The sequence below is a fragment of the Bactrocera tryoni genome, chromosome 5 (assembly GCF_016617805.1).
Source record: "Bactrocera tryoni isolate S06 chromosome 5, CSIRO_BtryS06_freeze2, whole genome shotgun sequence".
Taxonomy (NCBI): Eukaryota; Metazoa; Arthropoda; class Insecta; order Diptera; family Tephritidae; genus Bactrocera; species Bactrocera tryoni.
This window is the reverse complement of record NC_052503.1, coordinates 77,054,971-77,076,562: the sequence shown is the minus strand read 5'-3', so window position 1 is coordinate 77,076,562 and position 21,592 is coordinate 77,054,971. Positions and strand designations below refer to the sequence as shown.

Sequence of the window (21,592 nt, the reverse complement as noted above, 5' to 3'; positions counted from 1 at the left end):
ATGGCTCAGATCGGACAACTATAGCATATAGCTGTCATACAAACTGCACGTTCAAAAACAAAGAAAGGGTATTTTTATACCCTTCCATACTATAAAAAATGCAGCTGTTAAGGGTATAATAACTTAGTTAAAGTTTTTCTTGTTTTTTGCTTGAAAAACTCACTTTATAGCCCGTCAGTCTACAACTTAGCTCTGGCAATATAATCTGTCATTGATAGGCCGGTAGCTACGTCACGGTCGCTCCAAGTCTTTTTGCACTAACCAGCCGTTTGAATTAATGTGATTCCATATTTGTCAGGCATTTAGCCGCCGCAGTCAGTGAACTTGTATTAAACAGTTTGTCATGTTCGACCATGACATTGACGTGTATGTTTGTTAGAGCTTAGAATGATGTACACTCAGCTGCTCAAAATAAATCAATGAGAAACAAGAATAGCGCAAGTTGAGTTGGCAGAGACGACAGTGCACTACAGACTTGTTTTTAAAGCGATAAAAGTGTTGGAAAAAATTATGAGGTGGTACTCATCGTTAAGTGGTTAAAAGGTAAGGTTATACCATGGTGGTACTACAAGGAGTAAACCTAAAAGCCTTAGTATATGTAACTCTTGAAAAAGTTCAGTAGAAATCTGTTTGGAAGACACAGCTGAATTCAGAGCTAATAGTTGAAATGAAAAGCGCCTATTTTGTTGTGAGAATTTTGTTTGAAATTTTGATTTATATTCCTTAGATTGGCAAGTCCGATTCTTACTCAGGTAGTCCACTTGAAGAATAACTTTTTTCTTCTGTGATTTTTGTTCCAAATTTTGACACCTTATTTCTTAAAGCGATAAGTCCGATTCTTACTCAGAAACCTGCAGGAAAATTCCTATTTTCTTGTAAGATTTTTGTTTCAAATTTTGACATTTTATTACTTATGCCGACAAGTCCGATTCTTACTCAGGAACCCGCAGCTTAAATCCGTCGTCATAGTCCACTTGAGAAATTCCTCCTTTCTTGTATGATTTTGGTTTCAAATTTTGTCATTTTATTCTTTATAGCATATGTTCGATTCTTACTCAAGAATCCACAGCTGAAATCAGCAGTCATAGTACACTGGAAAAAATCCGATTTTCTTGCGAGATTTTTATGCCCAATTTTGAAATTATATTCCTTAGAGCGACAAGCCTGATGCTTCCTTCTCCTTTGCCTTCGCGCAGCGGTAACTTTATAGCTCCCCAGACTTGTAATTTTCCTTTCTTCAAAAGTACTCAAGCGTAAAATGCAAAAGCACTAAACTGTTCTATTTCGATTACATGGAAAATATGGCAACGCCAGCTAGACTTAAGTGGACTTAAGTATGATTCAATTATAAACTCTTATGCAACAAAAGCAATAAATTCAACCAAGCATAATATCTTTGATCACTGGACAACATTATATAAGCCAAATTGGGTCAGAGAATGCATAGAAGAGCTCTCAACGATATTATGTAATGCAAACTGCAAGCGAATTCGGCACGCTTCGTCATTTTAGGGTCAAAGTTGTTGCATTGAACGCCAGCAATTACAATTCAATCCAAGGCAATTATTGCAGCACTGATTAACTGAGTGAATGAACCAACGCTGGCGCCACGCAAACACACAACACCACTAAAAACAATAAATAAATAACATGACGTGCTAACGGCGCATTCTTATGGCGCTGCAACGAAACGAGTTCGTTGCTTAAGTCTTTTGAATTGCGCTTGCACACAACAAGGCAGCGCAACAATAAATTGATTCGTGCGGCAAGCGGCGCTTTGTTTGATTAACGCCGCTAATTGCAGCCCAAAACAGCGCAAACAGAGACGAAAGATGCTCTGCAGCCAAGGCGCATGTTTGTGTATGCAGCGGCTTAAAGCGCCGTCTATTGGCAGAAGCGGCGCGCGCTCTAATAACAGCCGAAAACCTTGAACATAGCAATGGCCGCAATTGGCCGCGAGGCAATGAAAATTGGCGAAAATCCTTGAAATTCAAGTAAAATGCCATTAAAAATCGCAAATCAAAAATAGCCGAACGTGCCGTACCTGAGCGCGATTTTGCAGCTGTTTGCCCTGCTTTGGCGCGGATTGAAAGTAAAGCAAATAAAATGCCAAATTAAGCGCACAGGCAACGGCAACTGGGGTAGAGGCAGCGCGAATAACGTTAGGCGACGTTGCTGATATGCCGAAAATGGCGCGCGGCACGCAGGTCAAACGGTCGTGCGCTAGCTGCAGCGCGCGCGCCCCTTGAACTACAGACAGGCAGGCAGCATTGCTGGCGCGATGGATGTCGTTGTCAAGACTAAAAGCATATTGAAGGTAGCTGTAATAAAGAAGACTTTGCTGGACATACGCTACAATCACGCTACAATGGATTGAAAAGCGCTTTGTGCGCGGCCTTTGCGACGACGTTGGGTTAAAACGCGCGGCCGACTTTTCGCCAAATCCACAGGAACGCGTCGCCGTGTAGGTGCTGTTGTCGCTGCGGACGCCGGGAGTGTTCTTATTGCTGTTGTTGAAGTTACTGTTGTTGCTGTTGTTGTGTTATTGTTGTTGTTGGTATTGCTGGCGTTACTTTGACCACTTTCATGTGCAAATTCAAGTGAAATGTTTGCCTTGGCTGCTTGGCTTCCGCAACGGTAACCGCTTGCGATATGGGGTGGTATCAGTGATGCCACGGCCGCGGCCATGGCCTCAACCAAAGCGGCCAGCCAGCACCTTCAACCGACGCCGTCAGCGTGTTCGGTTGCCACTTCAGTGGCTCAGCGGCTGGCAGTACCCGCGACGTGACAAGATGGCAATCAGCAGACGTGAGTGAGTGTGGCGTTGCACACGCCGCATTTAGGCAAATAAATACTCGTAAATTTTATAAGTACACCGCAAATGCGCTGAAACACTGCAGCGCCAAGAATAATCTGCTTGCGTGCCGCCCCGCTTGCTGCGCACCTTGCGAAGTTAACAATGCACTGTTCTGTTGGCAAGCTTTATGTGTGTCTCCGCGTTTTGTTATTTTCGGTATTTTGGATTGTGTGCCAAGTTTATCGCTGCTTTTTACGTAACTGTCGCTTTGTTTTTGTGCCTCAGCGTTTTTGTTTTATTTTTTGCTGGTGTCCAAAGTGAGATTTTTATTGACTGTTCGTGGTGTTAATGGCATATAAAATTTGGAAGCTGTCAGCGCGATCGCAAGCCGAAAAGCGATTACCATACCAGGCGCTCATCAAATAGCAATAACAATAACAAAACAATAATAGTAACAGCGATGCAATAATAACGGCATATTTGAAGAGCACTTAACACGGCATTGACCTGGAGACATAATGCACATATTCCACACGTCAGAAAAAAAAACAAGAAAAACCAAAAAAAAAATAATAAATTAGAAAATAAAATAAAAAAAAAAACAAGAAAAACGGTAACTTCGGCTGCATCGAAGCTTTAATATCCTGCATAGGCACAGCATAAAAGGGTATATAGAAAGATCTTTTTCTTGATTTTGATCGGTCAATTTGTATGGCAGCTATATGCTATAGTGGTCCGATCTGAGAAATTTCTTCAACGATTATAGCGTTATGTTGGAGAATAATTCAGTGTCAAATTTCGTGAAGATATCTCGACAATCAAAAAAGTGGTTCATACAAGGACTTGAGTTTGATCGGTCAGTTTGTATGCCAGCTATATGTTTTAGTTGTCCGATCTGAAAAATTTTTTCGGAGATCGTAGCGATACTTTAGAAAATTATCCATGTCAAATTACATGAAGATATCTCGACAAATAGAAAAGGTTTACATACAAGGACTTGAGTTTGATCGGTCAATTTGTATGGCAGCTATATGCTATAGTGGTCCGATCAGAAAAGTTTCTTCACAGATTATAGCGATACTTTGAAGAATAATCCCTGCCAAATATCATGAAGAAATCACGATAAATAAAATAGTTTTTCATACAAGGACTTGAAATTGATTGTTCAGTTTGTAATGCAGCTGTATGATATAGCGATCCGATCTGAACATTTTCTTCAACGATTTTAGCGATACTTTGGGGAATCATCCGTGCCAAACGTCATGAAGATATCTCGTCAAATTTAAAATCTATTCATACAAGGACTTGAGTTTGATCGGTCAGTTTGTATGGCAAAAATGCCATAGTTTTCTGATCTGAACAATTTTTTGGAAAAACGAGATCCAAATTACCTATAAATTCATCTCAAATACGAAACTTGACTATGCTACCGCTAGGGATGTGCCTCACATACTCTTTACTTTCTCATTAGCTCCGCTAAAGGCTTGCCAACTGTCTCCACTGCTGCCACACAGCATTGCCTATTGGCATATGAATTTCCTTTGTGGCTGCCAATGACTTCAACTGTCAATAACAATAATAAAGTCCGTTTGCCATAGCTGAACTCACACCCCTGTGGTGCACACTTTACTAACGACAACAGTTGTTTCCACGTGTGTGTAAATAAGTGGCTGAGCTGAACTTCTGTGGCTTTTAGGCACGACTAATACTTCGTCTCAGCTGCTAGCCACTGCGGCAGCATGCTGTTATGGGATCTTAGACTTTTCTATAAGTCACAACATGTGCCTGCCTGCCTGCCTGCGCTGGTGGTGTACTTTTTCTCGCCGCTTGGTATTAAAAGTGATAAATTTACCGTTATTATTTATGGCTACCGTAAATTTTACTGATTTATTGCGGCAAAGTGCTGGCGAATTTGCAAATACAAGCTTTAGAATACATATCTTCTAAGCTGCGGGATGCAGAAGGGCGTTGGCAATAACAACAGCAACTCGTGGCTAAACCGAGTGTCTAAAATATGTTAGAATTTGGCATGGATATTGAGCTTGGTACTCAAAATACAATAAATATAAGACGGATTATTTCATTATATGACTAATAACCATTGAATACAATAACAGGTACTGCGCAAATGAATCATTTAAAGAGAAAAATATATTTGGAATACGTAATTAAGATATTCATTAAAGGAACGGGCTAAAAGAGAAAATTAAACTTAACTGCGATAGGACGATATTGATGGAATAGCGAATGCAATGGAATGTGAGTAGGGCGCCCTAAAAGGAGGACCTCTCTCGACACTTCTCTAGACCATGTTTGGCAACGACCTTTTGAAAACGCTGGAGGAAGTCAGCTACAGGGTGATTGATTGCCTATGCGGACGATGGAGCTTTAAAGGTTTAGAGAAAATTTCTGAATGAGCTATCTCAGAGGTGCCTTAGTATGGTAAGCAATTGGGCTGCTGATCCTAGACAGGAAGCGCTCGTAAAAACTCAACAGCTGACAGAGCTAAGTATCTCAAACTCATCCTAGACAGAAAGCTCGCGTGAGAATCCAACATCTACCATCGATGGGAGGAACGCGCCTTCGACCTCCTTACAGAGCTAAGTATCTAAAGCTCATCCTAAACAAGAAGCTCTCTTGAAACCCAACATACTATATACCAACGGAGGGAGGAACACATCTTCGAACTGCAGACTGAAGTAATTAACTAACGCTCATCCCATTCAGAAAGCTTTCATGGAAAGCCAACGACGGCAAAAGGCCAGGAAAGACAACGGTTGCCCTGCTTCAAGGCAGCCATTGGGAAAAGGTGGAGAGTCTCACCAAAGGTAGTTCTTAGGCTTTATGAAACCATAGTTAAGCCTAAAACGTTCTACGAAATTTAAGGTGTGGTGGAAGGCGCTATAAAAAAGTACGCCCGCGATCGAGATGAGGGGGAAACAATTCAACCGAACTGGCGGGGGTGGAAATTAAACGCAAATTTGTATTGCATATAGCAGTGATCTTTGATCAGTCGTCTAACCTAACCTAACCTAACTTATGCATTTCTTTAACCGTGTGAGAAGTTTATGCCCGCGTCGTTGCGCCAATGAAATAGTGGCTATAAGCTGTCTGGCGCCTAAAAGTATACCTTCAGGAAAGCGCGCTAAGGAGATAATAATATGTTAAGGCGTCTTGCTTTAAAATCAAGCTCTCAACAAAGCAGTCACTCAAACTGAGCCTAATATAACTCAGCAGCAAGCATATAATTACGCGAGTAATGTTACACACGCTGTCGCATAGCACTTTCGCTACCGCTCACTACGCGTTAAGTGCTACCCGAACTCTGCACTTGACATACACGCGTCGTGGCAGCAACAAAATCGCAACTTTGCTTCGCCCCGTGGCACTGACATAACTACTTAGCTTTATTATGATACTTGGTGCTGCAGTTTCTATTACAAATGCCACGGCGAATATGTGTCTAATAACAACGGCGCGCACGTTAATGCTGATGATGTGGTTGCCACTTGTACTTTTGTCTGCCACAAACGACGCTGTCGCGATAGAGTCGCTGATGACTTTATAAGTAAGCGCAGTGAAGTGGCAACTGCCGCTACAGAAACAGCAACAGCAACTGCAACAACTATAGCAACAGCGAACGCGTTGGCATTAGACGCCGCACTCACTTCAACTAATAACAAATTCTGACAAATTGGCAAATTAACTGCTGGCCGCGCGCAAACTGCCTGCCCGCGCTTTGCCATAGTCTCGTTTTCGCTACTAAGCGCTGTCCGCTGTCCGCGCTGATGGCAATAATAGCAATAATAATAATAATAATTGCAGCAGTCGCGCACAACTAAAACACATACACACAGCCATACAAATCGCCACCGAAACAACACTTGCTGAGTGGCTAAGTTCTAACATTGTTTTTATGCGCCATTTAATTTGTTGCTGGTAATGGCCTGCACGCTGGCTCAGCAGCGCGCCTGCAACGCAAACTCTGCGCGCATAAAGGAAAGTGCTATCGCCGCAATTGCATGTTATTGCTGCTGCAAATAAAATCACTTACAATCAACGCCGTCAGCGCTGCTGTCTGCAGCCAACGGCCAGCATTTAGTAGCTGCTTAAGCGTCGTCGACAAGTTGCGTCGCATGGCAGCGCATAATTGCCGCTTTGTTGCTGCAACTTTGTTCTTGTAAATGATGCTGTTGTTTTTATTATTGTTGCGCTTGTTAGCTATTACCACTGCTACTGTTTCGCACTTGGCCGCCGGCAATGTCGTTACTCGTTTGGTCATTGCTTTGATTTCTTCGCTTTTCTGCTGCCACCACCACCTGTTGTTGTTGCTTCTAATGGCCACCGACAACCGGCAGCCGTCTAAGTAGTTACGCTTTCACAACAGCAACAACAACAACACACGCGCATATTTAGTCAAGTACATTAGATGCCTTTAGCACACTCAATTACATCAAACTCATGACTATCCTTCGGCCGTGGAAAATTACTGAAATTACTTAGAATGTTAAACTTATGCATGCACACATACATGCATATGTATGAGTATCCCCAGGAGTACTTGCTCGCCTGTGCCTAATCGCGTCTTGCCTACCCAGCGAACCAAGTACTAACGAGTAAATATCGAACGCTTTTTGATGCGTAGGAAAATCGCTTATTAAATTGTCCGCATTTATTGGGCCAACCAGGTCTTCTACGGCGGTGCGTTCTTGTTGCCATCGCACACATTCAAAGAAAATGGTTTCAGCGACGTCTTCTGTCGCGTCGTTGTATAGGCATGACGACTCTTCGACCTTTTCCATTCTGTGGAGGTTCTTATTGAAGTATCCGCGACTGGATAACAGCTGAGTTGTGTAAAAGTCGACTTCTTCAAGTTTACGGCTTGTCCATTAGTTTAGCTCTTTTATTAGTCTGTCCGTCCATCTGACGCTACTCTCATTCTCCCATCTTCGTTGCCATGCGACTATCATGTCTTTCTTTATTCGTTAAATTGCACTCATGTTGAAAGGTCAATTGGAGCATTACCGCTTATAAATAATATTGCAGCGCCTGACGCTGTTCGGTAGGCTGATGCGACTCTGAGGACAGGTACAGTACATTTTGGCCACTACGTTACGTCGATTTTCCTTTTTAAGCACATTTCATCACAGCTCAAATCTCAGCTCCGTATAATAAGGTGCTGATTGTGGGCGATATTAGGAGCTTTCTCTTTCCTTGACTGGACCCTTTATGTTGGCTATTAGTCTGCTAAGTTGGAAGATGGCTTTCGCTGCCTTTCCTACGGCGTGCAAGGTTTGTACTCAGAAAGTTAGTCTGGGGTCCGGTCGTACGCAAAAGTAGTTTACTGCTTTTTGTGTCGTCTGCATCCTCATTTCGAGGGATATGTGCTTATTTCTTAGTAGTAGTAATTCGGGTTTTCCGTATCGAACTGGCGGCTGCGTAAGTCGAGCCATACATGCGTCCGAATCATGACCTCATTAAGCTTTCTACGCGCTTCTTCTGTGTCTCGTGCTGTAATTACTGCTGCAATGTCGTCCGCGTAGCCAATTAAGTGCGAGTACGAGTCTGCTGTTTCCAGTTTTAGTATAGCGTCGTAGCTGATGTTCCACAAGCCTGGGTCTAGAATGGATCCTTGTGCAACTACAGAAGTTTTCCGTTACTGAGTTAGCTCCGTATCACAGTGGTCTGTGGTAGTCGGGGATTTTAAAGCTTTTTTCGAAGCGTCGATCATATCCACCCCTCTAGCGATGTTGAAAGTTTTCCGTACATCTAAAGTCGCCAACAACACTATTCTTTTGTATTTATGCCATCTATGCTGTGCGGCTTCTACACTTTCAATAACGCATGCCGGGTCTAAAGCCGTGTTGTCTAGAGGAGAGTGCTCCAGCTTCCTTAATAGCCGCTTCGAGTCTGAGTTTAAGTAGCCTCTCACAGAACTTTCCCGCTGGTTCAAACTTACATAGTGGACGGTATGCTGATTGCAATTGGGATCTCCTTTTCCCTTACTGATTAGCACCAGCCGTTGCTTATTCCAGGCTTCAGGGATTATTCCGCCTCGGAGCAGGCATTGTACATGCTCATTCAATAGCACTGATGGTCGCTCTGCAGCGATTATTTTCAGCATTTTCGCTGGGACCCCATCCGGGCCGGATGATTTGTTAATTTTGATCTGTTCAGATCGTAGGAAAACTATTTAGTTGACGAACTATCTTCACGATTTTTGGCATGAATTATTATCCACGGCTATGATACAATCTCCAAAAAAAATCATTTTGGAGTACAGGTAGCATGTAGCTACCACGCAAACTGCCCGCTCGAAAGCAATAAAAAGATGTTTTTATACCATTTTATGTTAGAAGAAATCCACCTGTGAGCCCTTAAGAAAGTGCAACCTATCTTTCAATATAAAATTTCATTACTGGGTTACTTATCCGTACAAGACTTGCTGTACACCACTAATTGCGTACTTATGTGGCGTCTACTAATGATCCTCAATAGCCGGAAATTGTTGTAAGGACATATCTTGATTGCTATTCAAGCACTTCAACAATGAGAGAAGTGTATAAAAAGGGTGCAAAATTATGAAGTGCAAATTACATTACAACACAGTTGCAAGCGACAGAAAAATAATAACTTTTACTAGGCAACTTAATACTAGCAAAGTTGTAGAGCGCTCACTATATCACACACAGTTTTATAGAAACATACAATTTAAAATTATTATTATTTTTGAAATATATATTTACGACCGAAAGAGACAACAAAGTAAAAATGCAAAAAACTTTCAATTCTTTTAGACAAGAGTCCTTGTTAAGGTGTAGAATTTTAGCTCGAGGCTAAATTTACAATTCAGTGCTTGAGTGAGAACAATTTTATATGGATGCAAGCCGAAATCGTTTTTCAAAATCCGTCAGGTGCTTGAAAATCTCTAGGCAAGTGTAAGAGAGATGACAAGACAGCTCTACATCTCTCGCGAGTCCGTTCGAATGATTTCGGTGGATATTCTGGGTATGAAACGCGTTCTTGAGCGACCGTTTTCAAGTTATCGATAAATAGTTACATAAATAGTTTACGTTTTATTTACAATTTCCGGGTGCTTTTTGCACACAATGTATATTTCACGACAAAAGCGAATAACTTTAAAAAGCCGTAATTTTCATCGAATCCGATCAAACTTAAAATGGAATTAAAGCGAACAGAAGAAGTTATGACTTAACCGCCTTAAGTATTTGCCAATAACCAACAAATTGATATCCAATAAAATATCCGCGCACACACACTAAAGATACATATGTACATACTTACATACATATTAAAGATTTAAAATTTACGCAGAGCCACATTCAAATACGAGAAAGAGCAAAAATATTTGAAAAAACATAACACATAAAATGCCACGAGGAACGACCTTCGGCTTAAGCCAAAGCGTCACTTAACAGCACAAACGGCAACATGAAATAAGAAGTTCACTGTTTGTTTTAATACGTTCTTTTGATAGTTGCTTTTGTTTTCATGTTTCTGCCAGCATGCGGTAATAATCACTTCAGAGAAAATGGCAAAGGGTAGCTGCGGAGGCAATACTTTTTATACCCTGAACAGGGGGTAATAGGTATGCCACGAAATTTGTAACACACAGAGGGAAATGTTGGAGACTACATACATATGTACATATACATATAAAAGCTGAGCGTGACGAGCTAAGTCGATTTGACCAGATCCGTCTGTTTGTCTATTTATCTCTACATAATCGAATTTGTCCCTTTCAGATATCGATATGAAATTTTGCACATATCCTCCTTACGCCAAGTAGCTGCTTATTTGTCGGAACCGCCGTTATCAGACAACTATAGCATATAATTGCCATACAAACTGAACAATCAAACCCAAATTCTTGTATGCAAAACTTTTTCATTTGACGAGATATGTATCTTCACGAAATTTGACATGAAATATGTACATATTATCCAAGGCAAAGATACAATCACTCGAAGAATTTATCAGATCGGTCCACTATAGCATGTAGCTGCCATACAAAGTAAGCGACCAAAATGAAGTTCTTCTATGGAAGACTTTTGCATTTGTGCAGGGTATTACGGCTTTGGCGCAACCGAAGTTAATGACTTTTTTGTTGTAATTTATTTTGCGCTGATTTATGACCACTGCCGAACTTGAAGTGAATTATGATATCAGCGCAAAGGTATCATAAATTCTGCACACATAATAATTAGAATCGCAGAAACGCTGCAAGCATTTGTGGGTATTGCTACGCATATTATTTTTGTTAATACTCACTTCCTTTTTTTTGCGTTTTGTATGCATTTCAGAATTATAACAGATTTTATATTGTAATTTTGAAATTAACAGCTGTTGTGGAACTAGAGATATGTCTTCTGTACACATGTGAAAATAGGAGCGTTACCATATTTTATGCGCATATGTGGAATGTAGTATGATTTTACATATTATACAAACATACAAATGGGCACGGTGTACACAAACGACTTGCAGCCAACTTCACGAATATTTCGAAGACGGCAGCCACAAACAAACAGCTGATTTCATATGTATACGTATAAACAATAGTTTGGCATTCGGCATATGTAAATGATAAAGATAAGTTGTTTACATTGAAAATGAGCAACCCAGAAAATATAGTTAATTTTGTGACGACGATTGCTAAAATTGCGCATATAGTAAATACGGCTAATGAGTTGTACAAGAAGCTACCTGAAAGCAACAGACGGTTGAACAAGGAACTACATGAAAGCAACAGACGGTTGAACAAGAAACTACATGGAAGCAACAGTAGGAAGAATAAGCGTCCGGTTAACTTTACACACCAAGCAGAAGTTTTCTTTGAAATCGATGCTAAGCAGCTAAAAGAATACGATGAAAATTTTTTCAAATCTACTACTATGAATGCTGCTAGCTTCAGTTTATTATTATCACGATTAAGAAAAGGAATGATGCGATGGTCCAAAGGGAAGGCAGTTGCGCCCGAAAGGCGTTTGGCTATAACATTAATGTAAGTGAAAGTAAAATAATTATTATACTGGTTTACAAAAGCGTTTAACAATTTCAGGTTTTTGGCAGAAGGATGTAATTTTCGTGTTATTTCACAGGCATACAATCTTGGACATACAACAATACGAAAAATCATATATGAAACATGTGACGCTATTTGGGAAGAATTACATTTTGACTATTTGTCACCTCCAAACGTAAGCGAACTTAAAGACATTGCAGAAAAGTTTTATGCAAAGACTGGCATGCCGAATTGCATGGGAGCTATAAATGCAAAGCACATTCATATATCAAGGCCAAAAGACGGTGGATCTTTGTACTACAATTTCAGAAAAAGTTTTAGCGTTGCCATAATGGCAGTGTGTGATGCTGATTACGTGTTCAGACATGTAGACGTCGGGGCGGAAGGAAGCCGAAGTGATGGAATACTTGCGCGCAGTGCCTTTGGCAGAAAACTGCTGGATGGCACTCTAGAAGTTCCACGTGACACAAACTTACCGGGTACATCAACTAGCTTTCCGTATTATTACGTCGGGGACAGTTCGTATCCACTGAAACCAAATTTAATGCGACCATTTCCCGGCCGCAATTTACCAGCAGATAAAGAAAAATATAACAGAGCATTTTCTAAGGCGCGAGAGCACATAGAAAACGCTTACGGAATTTTGGCAAATCGCTGGAGAGTGCTCCAGACAACAATACATGCTAGCCCAAATAATACAGAGAAAATTGTTTTAGCGACAATATTACTTCATAACTTTTTAATGTTACAAAATGACACGGACTACTTCACACTTGAACTTGTAGACCACACAGTAGGCAATCAAGAAATAAACGGCCGTTGGCGAGAGGATGCAAATTTCCTTAAAACGTTTCAACTAGGAATTTGTAATCGCTCATCGACACACTCATTTCAGTTGCGTGAAAAACTAAAAGAATTTATTTCAAGTAATGCTGTGTAATATTGATAATTTTCATATAATATTATATTTGTCATTAAAGCACGAAGCTTTTACAAAAAAGTTGTTTAATTCAAAAAGTTACTTCAAGTAAAATTCATACATGTAAAAGTGTAAAAGTAAAGAAGGTACTTCAGATTTACAATGATTATTAACTACTTAAAAGTAAGTAACTCCAGCATTTATCCATTTCGCTAAACACTAAAGCCGATACTCTGGCCTATAATTCGATTACAATGTTTAGCAGAAGACCGGCTTCTACTACCTTCGCCGCTAAGCTTGAAAAATTAAATGCGATGATGTCCTGCTTTTGTGGTTGACCTTACACCTCATATGGAGTCACGGTGGCTCTTATTTATTGTTCGAACTCCAATTCTATTAAAGAATTAAATATTAGAATTGGTTTTATTTTATATAGAGTTTACCTTACCTTACAATTGCGTGGATGCATCAATTTCTTTTCAACCATTTTGTTTTTTTTTTGTTTTTTGTAATGATGGTGAGATAAACTTAACTTCATTGAACACTTTAGCTAAATCCATTGTTTAGCATGAACTATAACATTTCATTTGTAAACAAAACCGAATTTAACAATGAAATGGGAAAAAGCGAACCAAATAAAAACAAGCAAGCAATTTAATGCAGTTTGATTTTAATAAAACAAATATCAGAGATATAAATATTATCTAAAAAGCCAGCTGATGTTGTTGCCATAATAAAATTATTCAATTTAAATATTTTGTTCAAAATTAATTTTATTATGCAAAATATAGTTAAGTACTTTAGGACGATTGATTTGTTTTAAATTGTCAATTATTATTACAAATTATAAATCAGCTATTTAGATAACTGTCACTTGTCGTCGTCTAAGTGTTCCATATATTATGCGAAAAGGATTTCAAACCAGTTTTGCAACTTCTATATAAACTTCGTTTAAGCTTGATATGCGCCCCCACAATAACACACAACTAATTATATTTTGACCACTTTTAGCGCTACACATACACAGCTTCTGCGAACATGTATTTCTTCCCTTACAAATAAGCATTTAAATAACAACGATAGCAAGGCTTAAGACTTACCGGTCTAAACAGGGTTATATCTCGGAAAGAGTCCTTTGCCTGATAAAATCCGGATCAAGTACCGCAAAGTAGAACCCACTATTATGGGAATTGAACAACAGCGCTAGCACTTCTTCATTGTTTAAACGCTTTGTAAAATAATCACTACACTTAACTTCACTACAGCACACACTTAATTTGGCATTATTTAATTATATTTTTTAAACTTTTAACTCTTTGCTCAAATTTGCAGTTTCTTATTCATTTTTATATTCGCGGCAACTGTCAAATGCTACATATGGCGGCGGAAGTTTGACAACACAGTGTTGCATTTCTTTTGCGTATTCTTTCTTAGTTTGTGCACCACCCTGTGACAAGTGTGTGACTATAACAGAAGCATATATTTGGCATATATTACATATTTTTATTTTTTATGTCTTTTTCATGTTTGTTGTGTAATTTTAATTTAATTTTAATAACGCAGAAAAAAATTAAAATGAATTTTCAAAAACCTTAGCAAAGTATCTGGCAAGGCTGAATGTTGTCAAACTTTCGTCAATGTTGTGAACAGCTGTGAGTTGACATTACAATTTATGAAGTAAATTTAAATTTGGTTTTGAAGTGTTTTGATAACTTTAATTTATTTTAAGTAAATTTTAAATTTAAGCTGGTAAATATGTAGGTACAAAGGAGCTGAAGAAGAATAGCTAGAAACTGCCAACGAATCTTTGGAGGCGTTGATAAATAAAAGAAAAACCCGATATCCTAATGGCCACCAATTATAAAAAACCATTGCCTTCTAAGAAACGTAGTCGGCATGAATTTCAATGTTATGCTCATACTATTTTCAATTCCACCTTCTACGTACCTTATACATATATTATCTGCTAAAATATCTAATTCCGAACTGCTTAAACTAAGTTAAGGACTAATTTTCCACTTAATGTGAACTTTGGCTTCATCTTTTATTAATTCATGGTTTATGCAAAATATAATTTGATTACAAATTTATAATGCAGAAGACTAAAACTACATATGGCAAGAGTTGTTAGCATAAAGGAAAATGAAATATTTTGACAACTATGCGGATGACTAGCTGATTTTCTGTGGGAAAACAAGCACAGGAGCTAGACGATATTTGATAGACGTCAAAAAAAAATATAAACAAAGAAAAAAGTTCATACACAGTTAAAAGTGATAATAAATGCTTTGGTGATAAGCTAACTTAAAATACTGAACTTAAATTATTGCTTATTTAAGCAAGCTTTTGGCAAAAATATCTTTGGATTGCTTTTTTGGTGTGAATGGTAAATAAAAGTGCAAAGAAAGTATAGGAAACATTGCTAAAAACTACAAATTCATATGGGAAACTTAAACTTACAGTCAATTCATTGCTTAAGTGTGCACTGCAGCACTTCTAGATAATGCTAAATGTTATGGCACATTCTAAAGCGATAAATAATAAAAAAAAAGCAGCCATTTCATACGTTCTACGCTGCACCATCACTTGTGCTTCATATACATAGTGACTATTTTGTCCAATATATTCTCCACGGACTGTTGTTCTTGACGAAATGTCTCCATCGCCTTTGCCGGCACAATCCAATTGAGGAATTCTTCAACATTTCTGCGCATACGTTCGATAGCCGACAGTGACTGATCTTCGCACGCTTTGCGATTGGCTAGCTTTAGTGAAGCGACGACAACGTTGTCGATCAGCCGCTTCTCGTAGCCCAATTTCTGTAACTTTTGCTGTGATGAGATTTTTTTCAGCAGCAATGCCATAAGGAAGCGTAGGTGTGACAGCGTTTGCGAGTCATTATTTTTGGCATTCTCCTCCTCCACGTCGACATTGCAACTGTCACATTGTTGCATATGTGATTGCAGTTCCGCTTTGATTTTGAAGAACTGGTGACAGCCTTCGCACATGTAGGGATTGGTTTGTTTGTGGATCTTCTTCATATGTGTCTTGAGGTGAGCTAATTGCGAGAAAGCAACCACGTCCGTACAAATCAAGCATTGGAATGGCTTCTCGCCTGTGTGCTTACGTATGTGTAGCTTAAGAACACTGGAGTAGGCGTAAGTTTGCCAGCAAATCTGTAAAAACAAAGATATATAAGTAAATAAATGTTGATTATATACTGAACGGAATATTTTAAGTTGCCCACGAAGTTTGTAGCACCCAGAAGTAAACATCGCAGGCCCTATATATAATATGTCTTAACAATATTTGGCAAACTCCGCGACCTTTTAATGCTCCTAGGAGGCGGTTCCGCTCCAAGCAGGTGACTGTAGGGATGATTTCCTCGAAATCACACACACAGCACACAGCAGAAACTGTTGGAAAAGAGTTCATTATACTCCTTAGCTGGGAGCATACGGGCCTCACTATGCAGGTATCCGATGGGAGACATCAAGAGGCATCCTCGTCTGCATTTCACTGCATCCAGGCGAGCATATTGGTGCAGCGCAGTTAAGGACTGGCCGACCGATTGCCTTGTATGTTACCAAGAACGTTTCTTTGTCTTTTTCTCATGTGCTGTCGGCTAGCGACTTAAGATTTTGTTGCGGCTCTGCACTTTAACAGTAATCGCGGTCATGTGAGGAGTGAAGTGCAATTCCCACAACAGTCGGTACTACGTTACCCGAGTTGAGCCGGATTTTATCCGGCCAATGGCTGTTATTTTCGGAGATCTAACCCCGCTTAGATCGGTAAGTTTTAGTATGGAATAATTTATAGTTGTGAAGTGTGTTACCGTTTTTTCTTAATTTTAAATAAGTTTTTAGTCGACATTGTACTCACCCTACACTGATACGGGCGCTCACCAGTATGCATACGCATGTGCACATTGTACTGTGACTTCTGCATGAAATACGACTTGCACACCTCGCAAACATGTGTCTTCACATTCGTGTGGGTCTTCATATGCTTGGCCAGTGCATCATCCTCGATGGTCTCCTTGCAGATCTCACAATCAAACTGGCCCAGCTTGTAGTGTAGCTTGTTGATGTGTGCCTTGAGCACTGGTTCATTTGGAAAGTGCTCCTTGCAGATCTCACAATAGTGCTCGGGACCATTTTCATGACGATCCATGTGTGCGCGCAAATTAGAGGGTGTGGAGAAGGCGGTGGAGCATTTTTCACATATATACTGCTTGGTGCTGTCCTTGTGATGGCTAATCACGTGCTGCTTTAACTAAATGGAGATAATAAGGAAAGCAAAAAAAGATAATAATTAATAATTACGACTAAAAATTGCACGAGCCAAACATTGGCACTTACATGACCACCGCGCGCAAAACGTTTCTCACACACCGGGCAAGCGTACGGCTTTTCGCCCGAATGCAGACGCATGTGCAGCCGCAAACGCTCCTTCACCGCAAACATTTTCGGGCATTGCGCGCAAGCGAACTGTCGCTGATTTGTGTGGGCGCAATTAATGTGATTCCTGAGATTGACCGCCTGCCGATAGCAGTTGCCGCATTGCTCACACTTATATGGGCGCTCATCCGAATGTATGAGCATGTGACGACGCAGATCGTTATTGCCACGAAATTGCTTCGAACAAATGTGGCAAACGTGCACCTTACGCATGAACACTTTGCCCGAACGCTTATTCGCTGCCGGCGTCAGCGTCGCCTCAGCAGTCGAGGCGGAATCGCCAAGCGAATTCACCGTATCATTGCAGTCATTTGTTGTATGCGTTAGTTCCGACAAATCGCCGGCTGACTGTGTAACGTCTGTCTCAGAGAATGCTGAATCCGTCACTGAAATCGAGTTTTCTGAAACTGTCGTTAGGATAATTACGGATTTTTCTGTTGTGTCCTCGGCATTAATCGCGTCGTTGGTGGCATCAGCTGCAGGTATGACAATAAAGGCTGCGTTGACAGACGCTGCGGCTATGTCGGCTGCGGTTAAATCGGCTGCTGTTGCTAATTCCTTGGCGGTAGTTTTTTTTGCGGTTGTACTTGCAGTCTCCACTGCATCGCCGATTTCAAGCGCTACAATCGTGTCTGCCTTCTTAGCATGCACCGTTTGCTCTACCGCGTCCTGTAAGTGTTCTATTGCCGGCGCTCCTTTACCTGAGTTACTTTCGCAAGCTTTGAAATCTGATGAATTACCTTCGCAAGTTTTGAAATCTGCAGCTTCACTAGTTTTCTGTTTCTTTGCCACTGGCGTGGCTGCGTTCAACACATCTTTGCTTTTTCTGCGCCCTCGCTTCGTTACTTTTGCGGTAGTAATGCGTCGGCGTGCTTGTTTTTTCTTCGGCGCCACCTGGGTGTCCTCCTCGTCAGCGCCGTCGTGCACTGTGCGCGCATCGGGTGGCGATGAAAGCGAAACGCCGCTGTCGGTGTGTACGCTGGCACCATCTTCCTTGGAGAGCAAGCGGCGTCTGCGCACCATTTTTTTGATTGATTTTTGAGAGAATTTAGAATTTTAACAAATTTTTCGTTCAAAAATTGATTTTTGAGAGCATTTAAATTTTTTTAAATTAAAATTCTTTTTTGATAATTTTTGTAAATTTTTTTTTTAATTTTTGTAATTTTTAAGTGTTTTTTATTCAAAGAATTTATAACATAATTTTAAATTTTTTATTAATTTAAATTTCTTTTAGTTAATTTTTTTTTTAATTAAATTTTTCATTAATTTAAATTTATTTGTATAATAACTTTTTTTTAGCTCTTTAAAGCACCGTCACCGTAAGCATAAGCTATACTCTATCTTCTCTTCACTCCTTTATATGTACATATGTATGTCATTTATGGATTGTTTAAAGCCTTTATAATTACAACTCAAGCATTATGGCATTTAGGGTTTACTATAATTATGCATTGGGTTAAACCTTGTCAAGCGCCGTCACTGCAGTTAATTTGTTAGTTAATTATTTTAAATATTTCTTGCGATTTTTATTTATTATACACTTCAGTCCAGTCTTTAACTTTAACCAACACCAAATATTCACCAAATATTGTATAATGTTTATGCTTGCATGCCTTTAAATATATATTTATATAAGTTTATACACGTAGTTCCTTAGTTGCCTGCGACTATTGTTCTTTGGAAACTTTTCAAACTTTTTGCGGGCAATTTTTTTTCTTTACTCCATATATAGAGGGTGTTTTGTTGATTAGCGTACTTTTTTCAATATAATTACTATTTTTTCGGCACGAAACTGCTGTAAAGAGAGTGCAAGAGCGCAAGAGAGAGAGAGAGAATGTGTGTGTGAGAGAAAGAAAGAAAAACATTGTAATTTAAGCTTTTTTTCAAATATTGTACATACATACATACATATGTACATACATACGTTGTTATGAATAAGTGCTTGTGCATGTCAAATGGCGGGGTGGCGCACAGTTAGCGGGCGACTAACTAGCGCTTCGAATTGATATTGAAATCAGAACAAAACCGCAAATTTTTTTGCTGGTTTGTCGCTGTGCGATGAATGTTTGTTGGACGCCTTGTGACGCTGAATTAATTTGTGCATATTAAAATTTGTGGTGGAGCACAGCGAGGCAGCAGCAACAACAACAAGAGTAGCGACAACAACAACAACATTTACAAAAACAACAACAACAGAGGCGAAAGCAGCAAAAACTTCAGCATTAGTAGCCATAATAACAACAAGAGTAACAACAACAACAATACAGCAGTAATAGTAAAAGCAGCAACAACAACAAAATCACAATAGAAAACATAAAACAACAATAACGAAGTCAGCGACAGCAACAACAACTGCAACAACAAGATTAACAGAAACATACAACAACAACATTTACAACAAACACAGCAAAAACGACTGTAATAATAAAAACAGCAACAACAACAAAAATAAAAGAACAACAATGAAATCAGCAGCCACAACAGCAAGATCGACAACAACAATAACAAAAACAACAAAATAACAACGCCGCCAATAAGCGACAATAAAAGTTGGAAAACAGCACAGAGCCTGACCACACCAAACCATGCGCCCGATAATGATGAGTGAACACTCAGCGGAATGATGAACTGAACTCAACTGAACTGAAAACAACTGAATTGCTGAATTAAACAATACACTTATGAGCGTACAGCTGTATATACATACATACATATGTATGTATGTATGTATGTATGTATGTATGTATGTACATATGTACATACATATATAACGATACATATTTATATGTACACACATACATACATATATGTGTGTGTGCATATGTTTTGCTGCGCTATTAGGTGAGGCGACAGCGACAGGCAGCGACGACAATTGGATTGATATGAATTGGAAAACGAGAGCGTGGCGCGACAAGGAGCAGTGGGATTCATCAAAATAACAACAATAATGCAAAGTAGAATACAATAGTATACAAAAATATAAAGAAATTTAAAAAAAATAACAAAATACAAAAAAAAAATTTAAAAAAATACAAGAAAAAATAAATAAATACAAAAAAATTAAAGGAAACTATACAAAAATAAAAAAAAATACAAAAAATATAAAAAAATACATAAATAAAACAAAACAAAATACAAAAAAAAACAAAAAATATAAAAAAATACGAAAATAATTAAAAAATTATTTAGAGTCCACAAAAGACGAAAAATAAAAAAAAACTTACAAAAATATAATACAATAACAACAACGTAGCAGACAAACAACGCATTTATAAAAATTAAAGCACAAAGCAGCTGTGTCAACTGTTGAGACATTTCGTTGTGCTGACGTTGAACTTTAAAACTTCTGTTCTACGAAAAACTTAACTGAAACTCAGCTAAAAAGCGAAATTATATAAAAAAAATTATAACAAAAATTGAGCAAATCAAACCACATGTGGCAACACATTGCCAGCTATTAAAAATAAAAATAAGAAAATTCACACACGCACAAACACAGCCACACAAGCAAACTGCAGCAGCACAGATGCCGTTGATAAACGTAGCGAGCGAGCGCATGCATTTGAAGTTCGTTTTCGAAGTCTTTTGTTTGCACTTGGCAAACGCGCGAGCGAAGGCGACACGCTGACAAACCGACGCGTTGAAGCGTATGACTAAACAAGCGTGTGTGCATTTCCAGACAATTTACAAAACAATTAAGCAAATATTGGCACTTAGGATAACACTACTTCTAAACTAAACAAATAATTGTGAGTGTGTGTGTGCGCTGTGTTGTGAAAAGCTAAGGTATGCGACACAACTGATAAGCGAAAGGTTAAGCAAACGTCGACTGACTGATAGCAAGCGAGCGCTAGAACACACTTAAAACGAAAACGTAGAACTAGACAATGCAGACGATATCAAAATGAGAGCGTAAACAGCAAACGCACATACACATATGTATGTATGTATGTATGTACTTCAAAGTATACAATTGAAAATGGTTATACATAAGTATATAGAAGGGGAAAAACGCAATAAAGACATTCTGTTTTGAGACAGATACTATAAAAACGTCCATGTATGTATGTATGAATGTATGCGATAAGATAAGGTGCACAGACACTACACAAGCATTATCATTGTGATTTTATGGGACAATTTCATAGAAAACAAAAACAAAAACGTTAACTTTGGCTGCATCGAAGCTATAATACCCTTCACAAGGGCGTTTTTTTTTAGCCCAAAAGGGTATAAAAAGTTCTTTATCTTGGTTTTGAGCGGTCAGTTTGTATGACAGCTATATGCTATAGTTATCCGATCTGAACAATTTTTTCAGATATGGTAGCGCTGTCTTGGATAATAATATGTGACAAATTTCGTGAAGATAA

General features: G+C 39.1%; 2 protein-coding genes and 1 long non-coding RNA gene across 4 annotated transcripts in view; 1 reads left to right on the top strand and 2 right to left on the bottom strand.

Moving 5' to 3' along the window:
• Positions 1 to 14,150, bottom strand: part of LOC120778494 — an 81,703-nt gene extending 67,553 nt beyond the window's left edge. Inside the window, exon 1 of the long non-coding RNA XR_005705568.1 lies at positions 13,863 to 14,150. This is a non-coding gene — a long non-coding RNA (uncharacterized LOC120778494). The remainder of the gene's footprint in view (positions 1 to 13,862) is intronic.
• Positions 11,377 to 12,815, top strand: LOC120778493 (protein ALP1-like). The gene is made up of 2 exons (XM_040110319.1): positions 11,377 to 11,822; positions 11,880 to 12,815. Exons 1-2 carry the CDS (start codon positions 11,431 to 11,433, stop codon positions 12,781 to 12,783), a joined length of 1,296 nt encoding a protein of 431 aa, XP_039966253.1. The 5' UTR covers positions 11,377 to 11,430; the 3' UTR covers positions 12,784 to 12,815.
• Positions 14,151 to 14,773: 623 nt separating the features above from the next.
• On the bottom strand, positions 14,774 to 18,312 carry LOC120777221 (zinc finger protein 492). Of its 2 annotated transcripts, XM_040108401.1 has the most exons (4): positions 17,972 to 18,312; positions 17,124 to 17,941; positions 16,645 to 17,037; positions 14,774 to 15,938 (listed from the first exon to the last, which is right to left on the bottom strand). In XM_040108401.1, the coding sequence occupies exons 1-4, from the start codon at positions 18,243 to 18,245 to the stop codon at positions 15,345 to 15,347; spliced, it is 2,079 nt and encodes a 692-aa protein (XP_039964335.1). In that variant the 5' UTR covers positions 18,246 to 18,312; the 3' UTR covers positions 14,774 to 15,344. The 2 variants fall into 2 exon arrangements, with proteins under 2 accessions (XP_039964335.1, XP_039964334.1); XM_040108400.1 differs by having other exon boundaries at positions 17,124 to 18,311.
• Between the last annotated feature and the right edge of the window lie 3,280 nt (positions 18,313 to 21,592).

Coding starts and splice junctions, on each gene's coding strand:
- LOC120778493 (XM_040110319.1), top strand. CDS start 11,431: ATGAGCAACCCAGAAAATATAGTTAATTTTGTGACGACGATTGCTAAA. Junction 11,823..11,879: donor CGTTTGGCTATAACATTAAT/GTAAGTGAAAGT, acceptor TAACAATTTCAG/GTTTTTGGCAGAAGGATGTA.
- LOC120777221 (XM_040108400.1), bottom strand. CDS start 18,245: ATGGTGCGCAGACGCCGCTTGCTCTCCAAGGAAGATGGTGCCAGCGTA. Junction 17,038..17,123: donor GTTTTGCGCGCGGTGGTCAT/GTAAGTGCCAAT, acceptor ATCTCCATTTAG/TTAAAGCAGCACGTGATTAG. Junction 15,939..16,644: donor AGCGCCCGTATCAGTGTAGG/GTGAGTACAATG, acceptor TTGTTTTTACAG/ATTTGCTGGCAAACTTACGC.